This window comes from Hypomesus nipponensis, chromosome 11 (genome assembly GCF_054491055.1).
Source record: "Hypomesus nipponensis isolate SF chromosome 11, ASM5449105v1, whole genome shotgun sequence".
In the NCBI taxonomy this organism is placed as follows: domain Eukaryota; kingdom Metazoa; phylum Chordata; class Actinopteri; order Osmeriformes; family Osmeridae; genus Hypomesus; species Hypomesus nipponensis.
Genome location: NC_140371.1, coordinates 16,011,282 through 16,032,894, shown reverse-complemented (window position 1 = coordinate 16,032,894; position 21,613 = coordinate 16,011,282). Strand labels below are relative to the sequence as shown.

The 21,613-nt window shown below is 43.7% G+C and overlaps 1 protein-coding gene across 1 annotated transcript; it reads right to left on the bottom strand.

Moving 5' to 3' along the window:
- Nucleotides 1-528: 528 nt before the first annotated feature.
- LOC146268353 (gamma-aminobutyric acid receptor subunit pi) lies at nt 529-21,597 on the bottom strand. Its single transcript, XM_084709519.1, has 10 exons — nt 21,462-21,597; nt 16,327-16,416; nt 7,393-7,505; nt 6,245-6,312; nt 5,855-6,072; nt 4,640-4,722; nt 2,030-2,167; nt 1,637-1,789; nt 1,209-1,399; nt 529-891 (listed from the first exon to the last, which is right to left on the bottom strand). Exons 2-10 carry the CDS (start codon nt 16,377-16,379, stop codon nt 529-531), a joined length of 1,380 nt encoding a protein of 459 aa, XP_084565645.1. The 5' UTR covers nt 16,380-16,416; nt 21,462-21,597.
- Between the last annotated feature and the right edge of the window lie 16 nt (nt 21,598-21,613).

The following is a 21,613-nucleotide window of genomic DNA, read 5'->3' as shown; positions in this document are numbered from 1 at the left end:
GAGAGAGAGAGAGAACGAGAGAGAGGAGAGGCCACAGATAGAGGGAAGTGAGAGAGATGGTGATTTGGAGCGAGAGTGGAGACAAACGATAGCCCTAGGGTAACCTGGCGTCACTGATACCCTGGGTTCTCTCTCCCTCACCACACATACTGTTGCCCAGGAAGACAACATTACACAGCACATCTAGACCCACTGCTGCTTATCACCAGGCTTGGCCAATCAATCTTCTGTTCAACAAGTTCACGCCCCGAGCTATGGAAAGAAACTACTGTATATGATCTTCCTCTGAAACTGTAGTGACCCACTACAACGGTCTATGCTACATAGAGTGTGCATCTCTCACAAACAGGAATGTACAAAATGCTCACACTCAATTGATAAAATTGACACGTGTATGAACCAACCATACACACATAGTACATACATACTGTACACACCTCACCTCTCTCAGACACATTCACACGAGCACACAAAACACCCATACACACACACACACACGACCACAAACACACGGCCACGTGTTCCATGTTAGAAGTACAGGTAGTACGTCCAGTAGAGCAGGTTGACCATGACAAAGGAGAGGGGGAAGGTGACTCGGGAGTAGTTGTCTATGTAGTGGGGGTTCTCCACGTGGCAGCAGTTTATGGAGCGCAGGACCTTGCGGATGAGGGCCAGGGCACTCAGACAGCGGTTGGGGGGCTCCTCGGTGGGGGGCTCGGGCTTGGGCTCGCTGCCGGTGGGGCTGGAGGGAGCCCCCGCCGCCTCGGAGGGCACGGCCATGGTGGGCGCCACGGGGGTCTCCTTGCGCCTCTTGGCCCGGTTGGCGTTGTTGGCGATGGTGGTGACGATGCCGTTCATCTCCTCGTCAAAGTCACGCATCGGATGGCCGTACTAGAGGACAAGGAGAAGGAGGCCGGTTGACATAGTGTATGCTCTATAAGCAACAGAGAGCTTGCACTTGGCTTTGGAGAAAGCGTACAGTGCATGAACCTACCGTGCATCACGGTTGCCTGTTGATGCTGATGAACATGATGATGATGAAAACGACCATGACGACAACGGCTATGATGAAGACGGAGACGAACATGTAACCAAAAACTCACTGTGACAAACGGCAAAACACACCGACGAGGATGCCTGAGAAGGAAGAGAGGGCAGGAAGACGGGGCAAACGTCAACCCCCGTAAGCCGGTTTTAGTGGCACTCACCATGATGAGGTGGGAGTCTGGGTGGTGCATGGTACAGAAATGTGCCACGGCGTACTCGATCAATGCCCCGAAGATGAAGCTGAAGCAAATGCCCAGGTAGACGTCGATGGCTTTGATGAAGCAGTTGGCGTTGGGCAAGGACGTTCTGGCGCCCATCATCAGCGTGGTCATAGTCAGGACTGTGGTCACCCCTGGGACAGAACAGAACAACAACCGTTCAAAAGAGCCTGAGGACGTGCCCAGTCATGTTGATGTGCCACTCAATGGTCAGAAGACAAGAAAACGTCTAATTTTGGTCATAAACGTCATGTGGGTAGGGTTGCCGGTTGGAGACAGGGTGGGGGTACGCTTGCTGGAACAGCTTCTGACCCACGAGGCTGGAGGGTGTGGGTAGAGATGGATGGCGAGCCGTGTTGGTGGCTTCCTACCTATACAGATCCGGGCAGGAACAGACGACTGGCTGATCCAGAAGGAGACCCAGGAGAGGACCACCAGCAGGCTGGAAGGGACGTAGGTCTCCAGGATAAAGTACAGGATGCTCCTCTTCAGCTCAAAGTGGAAGATCAGTTTGGGGTAGTTTCCTGGAGAGAGAAAGGTCACATTCAGACGGGTCTTACTGGAGAACCTTGGAGAACCTTGGGAGTAAAAGCTCCCAAAAATGAAATTCCAAACCTGTTATACATCTTTTACGGCGAGGGGTTAAATTCATGCTACAATCAAAAAAAATGCAACATGGAAAGAATAAAGAAGCTGCTGTACTATGGGTGCTTGAAGGCAACTGTGTATGAGTGTATCTGCAGTACTGTGTATGGTTTATCTACCAGTTTCATAGACAGCCTCTGAAGCAGAGGTGTAGTGGTCTTCGACGGTGTACTGGGCCAGGCGCAGAGTGTCCAGACCACTCACAGACTCGTTCCCTCTGGTCCAGTGGAACATCACATCATTGACGTTATAGCCCCCTACAGACGGAGAGAAGGAGGGAGGAGAGCCAGGGAGCGGTACAAGATGGCAGGGAGAGCGGGCGAGGAAGAGAGGAGATGAGAAGGATGGAGTTAAAAAGAGCAAGGGACAGAGAAAGGGCGGGAAGAAAGGAGAGAGGGAGAAACATACAGACAGGACAGAATAATAAAAAGTCTTTCCATGTACAAATACCCAAATATGTGTGGCTGTTCAATTTGTTCTAGTATCCAGTCCAATCTGCCACTCAGAAGATAAGACACGTGTCACACAGCGATCAGAGGACAGAGGACACACTGGCTGCTGAAGCTGTAAGTGTGACAAGCACAAGCAGCTTTTTTTGAGTTAGCAGATGTTTTATTCAGGATATAAGGCTCGCTCGCAGTAGCAATCCCGTCTAATGTTCATTCGGAAGCACTATGACAATGTGGAGGGAATGAATATGAATTTCTGATGTCAACGCAACCTTAATGTTCATTCAATACTTCAACACAGGGTGAAAGGGACAGAGAGACAGTAAAGACGTCACAGCTTCATTATCTCTGGGCTCACAGTTTCATATCTCCGGGCTTACACAATAACAGGATTATCATGCATCTTTCAGTCAGCTTGACAAACCTTACATGAACCCTGTGAAACTGACAGAATGAAGTATGTGATGGTAGAACTGTAGATGCAACATAATAGTATAAGGTGCTGCTATATATTACGCTGACGTACAAATAGAAAAGAAAAAGGTATGTAACATTTAGGTTTTATTGCATGGCCTTTAATTATATCCATTTCTATAGTTGACCTGCAGGGGGTGCTGGAGAATAAGAAGCAGAGAGAGGAGGCAGAGTGAAAACTCCCATTAAAAACACCAAACCTTCCCCACATCCTGTCTCTGCAACGTGACTCTAATTAACTCATGCTTCTGCTCTCCTCTTAACCGACTCATCTGGGACTAAACACACAGTATGATATGTAAGGACTCATACATTATTATGGACCAATGTGTCCCAGAGGAGGACGCTGAACTACGCAGGCAACTTTGATGTCGTCTGAAGACCCTTGTTGCATTTCAGTCTTTTAGGTTTTTTTTGCTCATTATTTTCTTGACCGACAGAGTCAGGAGGAGATTTGCTCATGTTTGAACCCTGGGGTTAAAAATGAGTGGTGCCATCAAGTGCGCTGGCTTGGAAGACGCATTAACATCAGGGAGCATTAGGGGCTGTCTAGAGGTGCTTTCAACCCTGCAAAGTGTACAGCTAATCTCTTCAAATACCATGCTGCCTTGAAGAAGAGACACTATTTAAAATGGCTCCCTTTTAAACACCTAACCACTCCCTTCCACATCGCTCCACTGTGCTCCCGTCTTGAAAGCAACAATCAAACACCCCAGCGAACGCCTTTTGACTCTCGGCCCCTTTGTCCTGTCAGTTTCCACTAAATATTTTACCATTATCGCTCTATTAATGCCTGGCAAGGCTTGCTTCCTCTTGCTCCAAACTTTTCGCTCCCGTCAGAAATGTAGAGTGTGCGGGGAGCGACAATCCATTTTTGGCACAGCATGAAACAGAATCATATCCTTCTTTTTTATAAGCCTGCGTCTCATCCTGAGAGCGCAGGGTAAAGAGGACGGGAGAGGAATGCAGTGTCAGACACTAAGCCCTGGCAAGAAAGCAAAGGGAACCCATCCTCCATGCGTTTACCTGGCATTAACCTCTCCGTGTTGCAGTGGGCTCAGAGGGGCCGGAGACCTCTTTAGCTCTGTTGGTTTGGCAGGGAGCTGTTTTGGCGGGGTTCAGATCAGCTGCTAGCTTAGCCTGCCTCGCTGCCGTTAAAGAGGGTGATGCAGAGCGATGGAGTGAGGGAGAGAGAGACACTTCTGCTATTTGTTGTTCCTCCTCACTCCCCTCGCTGTTCCTCGGACTCCCTGCAGCTTTAGCCTTGCGTAACTGGGGGGAAGGGTGTGTGTGTGGGGGGGGTGGGGTTGGGGGTAGGCAGGGGCAGATCAGGGACAAGGCAAGCCTGATCCTAAAATGTAAGGGTTTGTAATAAAGAGAGTTCTGGGGCCAACCAAGGATTAAGGGGCAGACAGGGTTGCCTTGGAATTTCACATCTGACGCAGTCTTATCCTGGGTTTACGATTAAATAAGTCGAGATAAGCACACCTACACATGTATTCCCTCCCTCTCAACACAACCCCCCCCCTCTCTCCTCCCCCACCCCCCCGAACCCTGACGCGCTTCCTCATGCATAAACATTCATACTCTCATCCGCATCAAAGCCACTGATGTATTTGACACATTTCCCAAGCTTTGGCAGATCTGAAACAGTAATCTAAATGTGTGTGTTTATGTGTATGTGTGTGCCCTTGTGTGCATGTTTGTGTGCACAGAAGCCACAGCCATCGAATGGACATGGACTCTTCGCAGTAGAGCTAGCAATAACAAAGGTGTCAAAAAGGTGTCACAAAGGTGTGTCCTTACAGCTTTCCAACTGCAGTGTGCAAGTCTGCTTGTCCATGGGGTATTTGGTCAGGTCCATATTGCAGGCCACTGTGGTGGTAATCCTGGAAAGAGACAAGAAAAGCAGATCGGAAGTTGTTGTTCACCTCTCGGGCAGAATCACTACTGTGTTTCTCCCCCCAGGCCCACCACTGGAAGCACCACAGCAGCTGCTAGCCCTCCTCCCATGGTGCCTCTTCCACACACAGTCTTCCCCTCCAGGCCTGCCTCGGCTGCCCTTTACCCCATCCCACCCCGCCACCCCCGTGCCCCCCCAGCCTCTTCCTGCCCTCCTCCTGGCACACGTCCTCCTCCGCTGACAGACTGACAAGCCCTCGGTGGAATGGGTGTGTCTCCATGTGTGGAGGAGAGCCTCCATGCGGTTGCAGAAACACACACACACACACACATACACACACACTGGCATAGGCCTGTGAAGAAACACTCGGACGCACCACATGAACACATGCTGGAGACGCTATAGATAGATCCCGTCGTGAGCGTCTGCAGAGGATGGGTGCGTTCACGCTTTGTTGCTGTCATGCCCATGCAGTCTGAAATGTGCACGCTGGACACGAGGCCCCACAAACATACACCAACGACATCGTGCTCACAATAAGAACTGATTAACCACATGCATGGACACAGTTATGATGCACAGCAATGCAGTGTGAAATCTTGGCTTTGTTATGATGGTAAATAACAGTAGCAATGGTGGTAAAACAAACAGCAACGCAGCTGTCCATTCAAAACCTCATGAGTATTCAGAACCATGGACAGCAATCATGGACACCAGTCCTTCAGCTACCAAAGACAATTACAAGTCTAGTAGTGTATAAAACTGTAGATCACAGGGGAATTCCCTCTCTTCTTCTTCCCTCTGAAGACCTGGTACAGAGCTGTCTATAATCCATTTGCTTGGTCCAATCACTGGCCAACATGCCCCTTTATCATGTTCCTGCTACACTTGAGCTCATCTAGATTATCTATATGATGTAGCATTCCTGAAGACGGGTCTACTGATTTAATTTAATTTGTCTGCAAGGTCAATGGCTTCGATGGATCGCTCCTTCGGCACACAGTCAAGCGCACCGAGTACGAAGGTCTGCCCATGAAATACTGTCGGCCTAAACCAGAAGAGATATTGAACCAATTACAACTGGACACCGTTTAACTGTACACTGTGTCGTCCCTCACCTCAAGGCGTACAGGACAGTTCCGTTGGGGAAGATGCGGATCAGTCTGTTCTCTACCGTGATGTCGTGGAGGAAGGACTTCTTGGAGTCCACGATGAAGGTGTCGGGCACCCACAACAGCTCCACCAGACGGCCGTCCAGACTCAGGCTCTTGTTGCCCTCGAACACCAGGCGCTCATCCGTCCAGCGCTGGCGCAGGAAGATGGTGGCTGTGTAGTCCTAGACAGACAGTCAAAAGTCACCGAACACAACAAACAGTCTTGTTTAAAGTTGAATCCTGGCTGGACTCGAAAAAAACACATGCTATTAGGATGATTCTTGGATCACATTGCTATGAACCAGTCAGGGAAAAGTTGAACTGTGAAGTAAAACTAAAATCTGCAAGTCTCACCATGTTGATCTCGGATATGGTGTCAATGCTGGCAATGTCCAAACTCATCCCCACTGTTACAGGGCCATCTACAAAGCAGAGAAAGTACAGTTAGATAGTTAGAAAATGGAGAGAGAGAGAACACATCATGTGGATTTTAACAGCAGTACTGTAGAATGAAAAAAAGAGTTATGCAAAATGCCTTAGGCCAGCAAGTTTGGGAAACTTGAATGCTGAAACTGGAAACTCAACATAAGAAGATACAACAGCCACAGTATGTTGCGTGTGGCTCAGACAGATGGGAATTACCCAGTGCTTTTCAGCAAGCCATAGCTTGCAGCTCTCTTGTTTTCTATCTCTCCGCCACACTGTGCCTAAACCACAAGAACTAACCATAAGAATTGAGCTCCAAAGTGCCCATTACTGAGTGAGTACGCATGTGTGTGTGTGCATGTGTGTGTGTAAGATTGGCTCTATCCATAGTGCCTTCCAGGAACCTCTCCTCCAGTGAGTGGGGTTCATGTCCTGAGAAGCCCCCGAAAATCTTTCTGATGTTTTCAAATTCGCTTTGGTCTCTGCGATCACTGATCAAAGTGGGCAAACAAAGCCTTATCACACTGTCATCATCTCAGAGCCAGATATCAGATATAATAAATGAATAGTCGAAGCTACAACAATGAGCTGGTGATCAAAGGCTACACATAGAAACACTGTATATTGTAATGTTTACCCTAGGCAAGGCAGTTGTTTCAGGCGGATACAAGCAGCTTAATTCTTAAGTAATGAAACCTGTGTTTTTAGGAGGCACACATGAACTATATGAACCATATATATATATACACCATACAGTATATGAAGTACTCAATTGAATACCATCTTGTGTAGTTATGTATTCATCTGTAGTATTCTTCTTTTAGACATAGTTCTACAGGTTGTGTGTAATTCTCATGGAACAAGGCTACTTAAAATTTTTCTACTATTATGGTTCTTGATTTATTTGTTGCCTTGCAAAATAATATCCTCAAACACATGCAGTAATAGGAAAAATAAATGCTGCAGCAACCTCTTCCTGTACACACACACACATGCACACAAACACACACACACGCACACACACAGGTGCTTTGAGCAGCATCTCATTTTCCATGGCCATGTATAGTTTTCCTTACTGTCAAAGAAGGGCCTGAGGTACTTATTGTATCCTTTCATCAGCTTCTGAATGGTAGGAGGCAGAATCTCTCCCTCTTTAACCTCAGCGCTGAGCAGAGAGTTTTCTAACATCCTGGGGAAAAAAAGTCACAGAAACAGGGAGAAGAAATGAAATTATTTAGCTCCACACTCCATATGTATTCCTCCCCAGTGGACACCTTGTAGATTCCCTATTAGTTTGAATCTAGAGACGGAGATCCACAACAACGCCTGAAGATGTGAAAAGACTCGGAAATGAAAGCCTCTAAACAACTTGGGGTGACGGGAAAGAAAGAAAAAAAACGTCTCTCTTCATAATTGGATTACTTTGAAGCTGTGAGGGTCCAAACACTAAAAAGGTGTCAATCAGCATTATTTAACTTTGTGCTCTTACAGCTCGTCTTTCTTTCCTCCTCTCACTAAGCACTCCCATTGATTGTCCTCTTCAAAGCCATGCAGCAGAGCAGGAGGATCAGATTTGACCGGGGATCAGGAAGAGATTTCAATCATAGCACCATATCCTGTCTCTTTGCTTTCTTATTGTACAGCACTGTATTGTATGTACTCTGGATACTACAAAGCACTGCAGTGCTCCACAGATGTTGCAGAAAAACTCCCTATGCCAGATGTCCCCAAAGTGGAAAGCCAAACTCATCTTCAGCTCTCACTGAGAAACGAGAAACTGGAATTTGCTGACATGAGGTCAGTGTTGTCCTTGTGCCTTCGTATTGCAGTGTTATATCCCTTTCCTAAATCTACAGGTATACACTGCTCTGGAAACTGCTCTGCTCTGGAACCCGGAATTGTTTTATGCTCAAACTAAATAAACAAACTCAGTTGTTTTCCACATATGCAGTGGAATGGCTTTCATTGCAACAAGCGCGGAACCTGACGCTAACTGCAAGACAGTGTTAGCGTCATCTCTAATGAGTCAATTTGCAGAAGCCTTCAACTGGATTTTGAGTCACCAACATACTGTCAGGCAAACACTTCGCCCCCACACAACCGCTCCTCCCCAGACATGTGCAGATCCAGATGCATTCAGCTGCATTAGGAGCAACCACAGAAATAGACTGATTTAGGAGGTCGGCAAAGCACACATAACACCAAGATATTCAAAATATCCTTGACTTTCACCTGACTGTGTCCAGAACACTTAGAGACCCCGAGGTGGCATTCTGCCGGCGTACTGTTGCTATGCTCCATGTATTCTCAGTCATTGGAGTGGCAAATCCAGCCTGTTGTTAGCCCATGTAACATTTTACAGACACAGCGACATCTCCTGAGATGGAAAAGATGTGTTTGTGACAGTGTGCTGCCACTGGAACACAGAATGTTAAAAATGGGTCACCTCGAATGACCTGCGTATCTCCATGCATGTCTTCAGCCGTAACAGTGCATACGTGTGTATATGTATGTGACTGGCGCCAAAGCCCAGCTACACCTTTGGGAGACATGGAAGATATGCCACAAATATCTGAACTGAACTGTGGGTCTTAATTACTAGACAAAAGGCAAGTCAAATTCATGGCAAAATAGAGGACACATTTGTAAAACCACAGCCCAAAAGTGATCGATAGCTGAAAAAAACTACCTGTGAGATCTATTCTGTTCATCAGTGCCAATAAATTCTTAAACATTAAAAACATATTTCAATTTCCACCCCAGTGTTTTCCTCCAGTACAGCACTGTGATAGAGGCTGTGGACGAACTGCACCCCAGACCATCCAGCCTTGTTTGTAAACTACTCCAGACCTCCTCACTTGGGGCGCAGCCAGAGCCTGTGCATCCCCACCACCTGCCAAACATCTTGGGCCCATTCACTGAGCCCTGACACAATATGAAGACAGAAACATCATTTGAAGGTCCCTGGAGACAGCCACGAAACAAAGGCTAATAGCAATCATTAACCAGCATTTATCAACCATTCACATGCTAGCAGCCATTTGTCCAACACTCCTATATTGTACAGAGGAGAGGGACTTTTGAAACACGGTATTAGCATATGTCAATCACAGCAGGATGTTTCAAGGCTCTATTCCCTCGATGAAAGCATGCTCAGTAGAGTGCTGAATCCCAGAGTGCTAGCCGACAGGAGCTGCCACACCTGCCACGTGGGCCGACCATCAGGAATAACAAGCTGACACTTGGCTCAGACAACAGAAGAACTGAACAGGACCTCGTGTGCACAGTTGGCACACCCCAGACTACCACAAAAGCCCTGAAAACAAATCCAAAATAAGAAGGAGGAACCTCCAATTTGACATATCAACACTGACTGATGACACAATGGATGATGAAGTCTGCCTTATGACATAACTAGAAGATCATCAACTTCCCTGATGACTTTGCTGTGAAGTGACTGCCTTTAAACACTATTTAAAAGACTTGATCTATGGTGGCACATTTTGTGTTGACTATATTATTAGCATGGACATGTGACACTGTGGATCTAAGTGTGCTAATTGGCCTCCTCATTGGCCTTGCGTGAGTAGTCACAACACATCTTCTTCACCTCAGTGTTTAAAAGGGCAGCTGTTGGATAAACCTCTCCCATTCCTTATCTTCCTTTCAGTGTTATTGAGAGAATTAACTGTGAATTATAGTCTACCTCTACATGCTATTGCTAATATGCTTCAATAACCTGATCACCTTTGATCAGGAAGTAGATGAGTGAACACACAGAAGCATGCTTGTTCACAGTTAAACTCCAAAACTCCAATAGGCCGGTGTACAGTAGGCTGTGTGTGTGATTTGACTAATGGAAGTTTGATGTTGGACTGTGGGGGTGGACGAAGAGAAAGGAGCAGAGATGGTACCACGGTGTGGTGGGGGAGATAGGGGGATGTGTGGGGGCGGGGTGGGTCAACCCTGTGGGAGCATCCGCCGTTTCAGATCCTGTCTCAGTGAAACAGGCCCCCTGGAGGCTCCTCCCCCTCCTACCCGGGCGCAGACACAGCTGAGTCTAGCATCGGTCCGGACCATGCTCTTGAATTTCACAACACATTAACTCAGCCCAACATGGCCCCTGCAGAGAAATGAGGAAGCTTAACGTTCTCCACACTCCTACTCTGTATTTCACACACACACACGCAGACACACACACACAAACAAACACACATCAGACAGCACATTTCTCCCCGAGCTTTCACCCATCCGACTTCCAACCCCATACCCCTGGAGAGATCCCTACGGCAACGAGCAGTCCCCTGCGCGCGTGCAGTTAGAGTGATATGATAGATACCATAAGTATTGAAAGAAAATGATTTGATTGAATGGGTATCCCCATTCAAGAACATGTTCAGGGCACAACAGGATTTGATGACACGAGGGCTTGGTTTCACCATAGGGGTGATGTTTTCCTTTATCACATGTCCAAAGACCGGATGTGCAAGGCATCAAACGCATTTGTTCAACGTGCCGACAAGATACATTTTTCTATTTCTTTGGAACTTTTAATTCCCCGTATCCATCTCCACATCCATCAGTCTAATAAATAAAACATCATGTCTTTCAATACAGTGTTCTCTTTAAACTTGTTATTTTTTAGTCCATCATGGTCAATCTATGTGAATCTAGATTCATGCAAGTTCGGTTTTCAATCCTGCAGCAAGTTCAAAATGTATGTGGGCAAGATTCCTTAAAACCCAAACAATGGTTTGAATTTATGCATATGGAATTCTACTCTAACCATCATTCTCTGTATAGCCCTCCATGTACAGCAAGGTCAAATAATCAGTCACGCTCATTCATATAAAAACACCAGTTAATGACAATTCTACCGATCAGTGCTAAATCATATGAAAGCCCTTGACAATGGTTAATGTTCTGTCTGCATATAGGTCAAAATTAGATTAACTGTTTCACTCCGCATGGACCTTGAGCAGTAGACCTCGCTACAGAGCAGCCTTCTGACCTGCTCCCTGAGCCCGGGGCTCAGTCATGAAAAGGCACCGATCAGAGACAGGCGGGAGGGAGGGGGGGGAGGGGGGTGAGACAGGTGAGAACATATGGCACAAGCCTCGTCCTCAACTTGCATCAGAAATGTTCGCCACACACCGGAATCTTCGCCTGTCAGGCCGAATTAAACCATCTTCCTTTCTCCTTTGCTTAGAATAATAATTTTGCAGCTGTGAAATGGGATTTAAGGGAAGTCAGGGCTGCTCGCTTAGGTGGAGATTATTCTCCGCAGCACAGCTGGGACTAAGACATCCTCAGACCCTCACCTCATTCTCTCAGTCGACAGCAGGGTAGGCAAGTCACAAAAAAGTGGCACAGGACTATGTAACGTTGTGTGGATTAAGACAGATGTTTCTTTCTCTTCATGCTAGGCAGCTCCCTAAGCTCCTCCACAATCATGGGGGAATGACAAGAGCCCTCTTTTCTTCCAAAGGCATCACATTTTCCCTCAGTCACACCTGCTATGGGAAAAACTGGCACCCTTCTGTGAAGCACATTCCAAACAAATCCTCCATTGGATTTCCTTCAATCTCAACCCAGATCAACCAGAAACTACACATTTATTTCATGTTAATCAATCTATTAATTACACCAATACTCACATTTAGGAATTGGCTGAATGGATTTGTTGAATGTACCTGTAACTGTGCACCTCCACTGTTTTGCTACGTACATTTTTCATGAGTTTACCGGGTAATATGTGCACTGAGTGTGAAACATGTTTTTTTACTGTTGAGATTGACTTGCTTGTGGCTGATGCAACAGGGTGAGCAGACTACATTCAGCTAGGTATTCAATACAAACCAACCAAAAACTAAAAAATCGACCTTATAGAGACAGAATGTGTATCGTCATTTGCTGCATAGGGTGCATACCATTTTTACATTACTGAGTAATGATAAACAGATTAAGAGTATTGCTTTCAATTGCATTTCAACAGTCTTTGTGTTCATAACACATTAACTGAAACTGTGCACTGTTCACATTACAGTAAGTAAAATGATGAAATGCATACTTTGGAAAAGGGCTTGTAGACAGAGGGAAGACATAGGAAACATGCCAGAAGACATGTGGGCAACATAAAAAATATATTGTTCTCTGTCTGATTTGGTCTGTTTGGCCACCTACAGTGAGACATACCTAGCCTCTGGGGAGCACTGAGTAGCTGCTTGGTGTCTATTGTGTATGGATCCATCATCAAGTCTCTGAGTGCCCATGCGGCCCATGCTTGTTAGAATCAGGCATGAGTAATTGATTGGATGTGTGCTCAGCCTCCTTAATGGGCTCCAAAGGAATGTCTGCTGTGGTTGAGCAGATCCTCACGCTCCTCTCCTCCACATTGGGCAAAATAACGGCCTGTGCAATAATGTAATTCCCAGAGTGCGGTGATGCAAATGTGAAAGTCTGGTCCTGTGAGGACAAGCTCCAGATATTCCCATCTCCCAACAGCCATAAAAAAGAGCAAACCAAATAAAAATGGCCCTACGCAGATACTTTTTTCTTCTGTGTTTTCTCTGCATGGATTCACAATTTATTGTTAAAATATGACTCTAATTTACTGTGAATTTTATGGACTTAAAAATAGATTATTATAGAAGGCCAAGCTCAGCTAAATAAACCCAAAGCCAGGCTAAGACATGATGCAAGTCTAGAAAAAGCCTGTTTACTGTGGCATTTGGTTTAGACAAGTGACTGCCAAGTGTTCTGTTATAAATTTAGATGCATGCAGCTCAGTCCGGCAAATTTAAAATGCCTGCTTGTACAGCTCATAAATGCAAGTTTTGTGTTAACCCCTGTCTACACAAAAACGAAGCAGGGGATGTATTTAAGGCAAACATAAGGTAACTGACCATGGAAGTGTTTTGTTCTGGAGAAGAGGGTATAGGTCAAAAAAAGTCTAGCTGTACAGTCTCTCCTTACATTTAGTCATTTAGCATACGCACTTTATCCAGAGCAACTTACAGTAAGTACAGGGACATTCCCCCTGAGGCAAGTAGGGTGAAGTGCCTTGCCCAAGGACACAAAGTCATTTTTGACGGCCGGTAATTGAACCAGCAACCTTCTGATTAATAGCCCAATTCCCTAACCACTCAGCCATCTGACCTCCCCTCTCCTTGATTTCCAGATTACCTTGGAATGAGAAAGAGGCTCCTCCTATATCAAGATCATCAAACTAAAGAAACAAACTTGAAATCCCCTCAAATGCTAAACTGAGTAATCTTACAAAGATGTTTTTGTGGAACACTGTAAGAGAATAATTATCTGAAGAGACGTTCCTTCTCATTATTGTGTTAACTTAAATTGTTACTTAATGACGTGAAGCGGTTAACCATCCATAACAATCCACTAAACAGAATAATTACTATGGTTTCTTCCACAACACTGGACAAAACACAACAAGAAGAAAGCTAAAGCTAGTCTGGACCAAAATATACTACAGCTCAGCAACAAATGAAAAACCACTGTAGTTCAAATGTAGCTTGAAATATTGAAGTCAGTCAAGCTTGTAAATAAATCCCAAACATTTCAGATTTTTTTTAAGGACATCTCAACACTTGACCAGTGTGCAATTTTCTTTTTTGGATTTGTCCTTCAACAGGAATATTTGAAACTTAAATCACATAATTGTAATAGGTGGTTTGGGCATATTTTTCACACTGTACGATCCTTTGCAAATATTTTTTGAGTTGTATATTCATGGATTATACTGAAATGTAGTGACCACTCCCAAAGGAGGCAGGGAGCTCCAAAGGAGTTCTAATAACTTCCATGTAGTGGAAACTGAAGTTGTAGAGATTCATTAAGTAAATGGTTCTTGAGAGTTTTAATAGGAGAAAGTGTCTTGAAAGGAATTCATACTTTTATAATAGAAATTCATTTTACAATACAACTGTATTGTGTATATGCAGGGAAGATCTGAGGGCTTCATGTAGATGCTGGCTAGATCAGATAAGACAGGAATAGTTCAAACTTATCATCCCCTTAACAAGTGACTTGGACAAGCCTGGGACATAAATTCACAAAGAGCACGACACAAAAATGTGCTGTGTGATCTGGGATTATGTATGATCTATGTTAGGGGAAGAAGATATCTGCAGAAACCGCTTGCTGAAGGCTGAAGAACATGTGCTATTTCAGTGGATCCTCTGAAACAGTAGTCTCTGAGATACTGCTGACTTTGAGAGCACTAAAGGAGGGTACAATCCCTAAACACAATGAAAAGCTCTGCTATTTCTTAATATGACAAACCCATCCATTAGCATATTAATAAGAGCTTAATCCATGACTCTAGCGCTTCTGCATGGGGATTTGGAGGGCACTTGGAAGAACTCTGGTACTTCACTTCATAGAGGGACTTTATCGCACATTGATTTATTTGAGGAGTTCACCAACCAACAGTGGTTCGTCGTAAAACAGATTTTCACCAAAAACGCCAGCCAAAAGCAGTGGAACTGGAGCTTGCTGTGACTGACAGTTGGACTATGTGATTTAACGGCAGCATAAGAGATCAGGGTGTTGTCTGTGAGCTCTCCGTTGCTACAGTGGAGAGCTCACAGACACAGTGAGACTGTAGCACCCTGTCTCTGTCTTCTGGTTCCAGTCTTTTATCTCAGTCATGTGTGTTTGAACCATGTGTTCAGTCTTAAATTTGACCCAGGATTAGCAAGTGTTTTGTAAACATTTTTATTTCCCTGTTGAAACCGTAGCTAGTCGTGTCTTGTGGGAACACATTTTAAAGCTTCTCAAAGCAATGTCTTTAAAAGCCACCCAGCTGGGATCTCCAGCCTCTCCCTTGATTCTATCTCTCTCTGTTCTTTTGACTGGGAGGAGAGAAACAAGGCTGTGATGTTGCAAGGGTTTTCAGCAAGAGAGCCAGGGACATGTGAGCAAAGTCCCCGAAGTTTTCTAAGGCCAGACTCACACTTATCATCCGATAATGGCGACACATTTTCAAAGCCAAAATGCACTGCATGCCTGACTTAAGACGTGTGCTCTCAAAACCTTAATCTCTCCTTGTGACATAGTGGCTTTGAGGAGTGAATGCTTTTTCAATAATCAATAATAAGTTATTGTAAATGGTATGTATAGTTGAACTTTAACCTGCATAGTTACATTTTGCCATTGTCTTTCTTACATGACCTCAAGGTATTGTGTTGATTTATTCTCAGTTCAATATTGATCAAGACATAGGTCATGTATAGATGGGAGCAGCTCAATGGTTGTTAGGACGTCATCTATACCAAGTACAGATGGCACACACTACTGAGACACCATGAGTGCCAGGCAATGTGTTTCGTTAATCTCACCAGGGATGGTTCCCTTGGCTGCTCTGTCATGGGCCAACATATCATGTCATAATGCCAGGAAGTGGTGTTTCCCACTGGGGTTCTGGTTATCTAAGTTTAGCGAAGAGTGTGCGTATTTTTTTGCTCTGGAAAAATAGGGCAGCTTAAAGAGGAGAAAGTTCTTGTCACGGTACAGGCAAAGCATGCACCAAGACATCCCATCATCTTCTCTGCATGGTCTCTGTAGCCATTAGTGCAGCTGATTGGATGCAGTGCATGGTTTATGTAGTGCAGGGGACCACCTCACTGGTGCTACACAGTGGTTCTGTTGTACTAGCATGGAATTTCAATACCTCTGGTCTGACACATAGTGAGTCTTTATACTACTGATGTCAAACAAGCTATCCAATGAAGTGTTTCACAATATAATCCACTGTCTGTTTCTCCCTGTGTCCGTACCTCTGGCTTACATTTTCTATCACTCTTCCCCTCTCTCTTTCAGTCTCTCTCTTTTCATCCCTCTCTCAAGTTCACAGACGACTGCAAATGGTTTTATAAAAGCCGCAAACTAAACTCAGTAACGCTCGTTCATTCCCTTCCCCTTCATTAAGGACTGTGTGTGCCCACGGGAGCCAGATCTAGTGACTCTCCCCCTGAAACCCATCTTACCTGCTAATGAGGAGTAGAACAAACACTGTTCCTCCGGAGGGAAACAGAGCCATTGTTGAGGGGGTTGTGGAGGCGTCAGATGGAGTCTATCTGAAATATAAAGGCACAAGGCAGACAGAAGGAATTGCCATTATTTCGGCTGCTTGACTTGGGCTTTGTGGATACACCATCAATATGTTAATCAAGGACTTCCGTTGTATCAATGAAATGACAGTTGTATCAAATGCATCTCAGAAGCAGTGACGAAAACTCCCAAACTCTGGTATTTTCAGGTGTTGTTACCAAACCAAAATCAGCTGAGGGGCATCACAGATGGCCTGCTCAATTTATATCTCTAAAGAAACTGTACAACATATATGTCATCACATGGACAGATAGAATATCATCAAATGTATCTAACTGATATTGTTTACTTAATTAATTATTGTCCAGATATTAGTATTTTTTTGTCAGCACAATTTTGTACGTGTTGATGTCAAACCCCCAATTCAATGAGTCATTGTCTTGACCTGAGGGTAACTGCTCAACTGCATATTCATTTAACAAAATTTACTTCTCTGAAACTTCACCTCCAGAACTAAGCTTCAGACTTTGGTAAAAGCAATAAAATATATTGCATTTCAGTCATCCTTACCAAAAAAAAAAATCTCCCCACACTGCAAATCTCTCTTTATAGTAGAAGTCTCCCTAAGATGAAAGCAAACATAAATTCTCCCCAAATAGCTTTAGAGTAAAACCCAGGTGCTGTGGACTGTTGGCTGAACTGAGACAATGTTCTACATACAATAATATAAGTACTGGTATATAGTAACAACTGCCATCTGTGCTGAAAATTAGATTATTATGGTTTAAGATTACATCTGGAGACTGAAAAATAAGCTTCATGGCAATAGCGTACCTCCCATATCCAACTCTCTTCCAACAAAGTTCTGTTCCGGGAGTACAACGGTACTTGGGAATCATTGGCTGAAACTGATTTTTCCTCAAGGATCACAATGACTCTTATTGAGAGACTTGTTGCTCTTGTTGGTTAATTGTAACTGCCTTAAAACTATTATACTCGCTGTGAAATCTATTGTGTTGCTTGCTTTTTTTCTCCCACAGGCACACCCTTGCACTTTAAGGTTCATGTTGTTTAATTGTAACTTGTTTAACTACATGCTCTTGTGGTTCTTCCCTTTGGAACTTATTTAGTTTTCACAATGTATGTTTCATGTTTTGGCTACCCGCAATGTTTGGGGCTATCTCGTTGTTATGATCAGTGACCTATGCACTTTTGTAAAGCTCTCTTTTCAAAGTCGCTTTGGATAAAAGCGTCTCCTAAATGCATAAATGTAAATGTAAATATAGTGTGTTGTGTTTGTATTAGATCTTGTTAAACCATTGTTATGTTGCTCCTCACTTTTGTATAAAAACAGAATGGACAAATGGATTCAACAAGATCATTAGTACTGAATTATTTCCAGAAGTCAAAAACGACAATAAATCGAATTGGTTGAGCCGAACACTGATTGCACAGAACACCCAGCAGAGCAAATGATGGAAAAACAACAGGAAACTAACACATTGTTCTGAAATGAGAAGCTTGTGATCTTCATTCCTCGTCTCGTCTCGTTTTACTTTATTGGATTTTTCCTTAATTTGATGTTCTAAGAAGGCAAGGATTGCAGATCATATCTTGGTTAAACCGTCGAATATATCAATCAAATTATGACATGATCTCGTGGTGATAACAGTGCTCTGACAGCTGTCAATCATCCTGTCCTCTCATGCCCTCAGCACACATAACTGGTGAATACACCTGCAAACACTGAGGAAGAAATTGTTGTCTGTCTCCACTCAAACAGTGTGATTATCAGTTCAGGTTTTGTGTTTATAAGTGTTAGGTAACCAGCCGATTAGAGGGAAAGTTGACGCACACCTTGACAAGAATGATGACAAGATCACACATAGTGGTACTATGGAAGTGTCCCTTACATGAAGTCAGAAGATGGAATTTAAAAAATAGAGAAAACAAAAACAACATAGAGCCAACAGGTGTTCCTTATTCAATCAGGCAGTCACTTCATCATAGACACATGACTTACCAGTCCACAATTTTGATAACAGTAGGAACAACATATATGAACAGATGATTCACACACACACTCACATCACAGACACAAAAAAAATGTTGAGCACAGTTTAAAAAAAGAAGTATAAAATGTAGTAGAATGAAATGTAATCTTAAGCTTGCTGGTTTAATCATTCCTAAACCACAAAACACTGCTCACTTGCTATTTTAAGATACATGGACATATTTCCTTGGCTGTCTCAATCTCTTCCCAACAGCCTTGCCTTTGTCCTAAAGTCGTTTGTCTAATCTCCCCTGTCCAGCTGTTCTATCATCAGTCTACTAAAACCACCAATGTGTATGTTCTGGAAAGTTTTCCCCTGGAAAGCTCTCCTTTGCTATGAGGCATTTTTTTTCCATCTCATCTGTAGGATCCCCATCTACTCTCAATTATTTGATTTTAATCTGACATGAAAAGGGCATGTCAGATTAAAACATATGACACGTTTCAGGTCCTGAGTCGCTTGAGAAAAATTCTCATCTTTTTATACCTGATCTCTGGGGGATCTGCCTGTCAGGATAGATGAGTCAGTTCTGTGTCACACCCCCATTCCCTGTTCTTCAAAACCTGCTTTCTTTGAGACACGCACCCCTGACTTGCCCACACCTTGATCCTGACTTTGCCAGTAAAGTGTCTGCAATGTATATTTTGCTGCTTGACTTGTTAACAAGAGCACCCCTAATCCTACTATAGAGAATGAATCTCCCTTACACCGTGGTCCATCTTACGTAGCAGTTTAGAAGCTTTGATTTAGTCACTGATTGACTTTCTGAAGTCACCTTCCATCAGCATTAGGAGGCTAAATGGCGAGTCGTGCTGCAACCCAACAAGGTATCTGCAGAGGCTCACTGAGATTTTAATGGTTTAGGAAAGAACAAAGCATGGAGATGGTGGAGATGAGGATGATGATGATAATGATGGAAGATGACCATGATGATGACAAACATATATGGAAAAAAGTTGATAATGAAATCCATTGAATGAAATATGACGCTTGGGGTGTGGGAGAGCATCTGGAACACTCTCCAACCTTGAGAGCATGATGACTCATCATTCACATGTAATCCTTGAGATCCAAAGCCTGAGAGGAACCAGTCAATCTCAACAAGTATATCTGGACACTGTGACAGCCCGAGGGAATAAGCAACATGAGGAGTACTTTTGATCTTAGATCTTATCACCATTGACAGATGACAGTGCCACTATGACAAGGATGCCTGTCAGAGTCCTCGCAGAAAAATCCCAGGGGCAAAACATTCTAGTAGAACTGCCAAGCCAACCGGAACAGACCCTTGCTCCCTGGCATACCTGGGTTTGGGAGTCAATGAGGGTGATGGAGCTGATGGGATTCATCAGTCTATATCAGGGAGATGAGATGAGTCACTTAGTTCTCCTGTGCCACCTTCTAGACTGCAGCTGCGACCTTGGCACCCAGCCTCATTACAACATAGCACTGACCTGCACCCGACCACACTTTGCCTCTTCCCAGCCTTCTGACAGCAGATAATGGGCACAGGAGGTCAATAATGGCACACACATTGAGGGAGGTAATATAGGAAAAGAAAATAGAGAGATAGGGGATAGTGTGTACAGTTCTAACCAGAAGCCCATCCAATCAGTTCCAACCAGAAGCCAATACATTCCAAGTTTAGCAATTATAGCTATGCTTTTCTGAAACAGTCTGGATGCAGCATATTGTTGGTAGCCTTCCAGACAGTTTGTTGATTTTGGTTGACTTTCTCCAAATGCTTTTAAATCTGCTGTGTTGTCATGGTGAGTGGCAAGGGGAATTTATATTCCAAGTTCTGGAGTTTTGATGATAACACAAGCATTTTTTATTGTCTGCACACAAGCCTGTTTATGTTAATCTAATTCACTTCAGTGCCCGTTCCTTCTTTGAATGTTAAGCTTTTCTGAGAACTAAATCTGCTGATGAGGAAGTAACTTTTTTGACACACCAATAAAATATGTTTTAAAGTAAAGCTGCAGTGCATAGTATAAGCATACGGTGAATCCTTTGAAAAAACAGTAGAGCTACACTTTACTAAGCTCACACCTATCAAGTGTTTGTAGGCCAGGCAACGGTGAAAATACCAGACATGTATTTTTTCCATGTTCTTAACATCTTAATGGAAGTCCAAATAGATTGACATATTTAACATTGCAATGCCAAGGATATTCATAATCAGTAGCAACGTGCTGGACCTTTTTATCTGAAAGACAAACTTAGTTATATCTGCCCTACATACCTGCTAAATAATGTTATAACTATACTAAACTAAACTATAGTTTATTCTGTGACAATCCATCTAGTTGACTGCGCACACACTTTATGACTACGGGTTGTATTGAATAAATTTGTTACGTAAATCTGTCAATGTCATCAGCGCTGACATAGGCATACTTTTACAACTTAAATCAACGAGCGTTACGTGGACAATGGAGAACACCGCAATTTGTTTGGAGGTCTTGACCATAGTATATGTCTATGGTCTTGACCCTGGCTGGAATGTTGACCCCTTTTTAATGAGCTCAATTGACGAAAGAACTTGCTCTCCACTAAAAATGTAGCAGCCATCTTGACTTGAAGCATGGTTAATAATGGTTTACCTCCCCATGCCATTATATACTCCAGTAGAATCACGTACGTATAGCCTACTTCTCACTCTTTTGTGCATACACTCAGAGAGTGTCACACAGTTGAGATATTAAATATGCTTACGAAAAAAAAAAAAATCTTGATGCATGAGATATTGTCACGAATGATCACAAACGTCTTACTTTTGGGTGAGCTACGGTGCGTGCTTTTTTACTTATACGAACCACGTACGTCATACAAAGTAAACGTCCATCCTAGAAATGCTAGGGCGCACTTGGGGAGCAAAATACGTATGCCCTTAATAACAGTTTTTTTTGTACACAAAAATAGGAGCGCACCATGTTCAGAAATATTTTGATATTTTAATTTCTTAAGTGATGATATTTGTTAAATGTAGTTAGATATATGCTTAAGTTTCTTACCTGTAGCAGTTGATTACCGAGCGCATTTCACAAATCTTAAAAAACGTAAACAAGAAAAAGCAGTCCGTATCATAAAAATGTTTTTAAGCATTCAATTCAATATACTTATAACCGACACTTCAGTGCAGTTTAGTGGCAAGCGGCACCTGCTG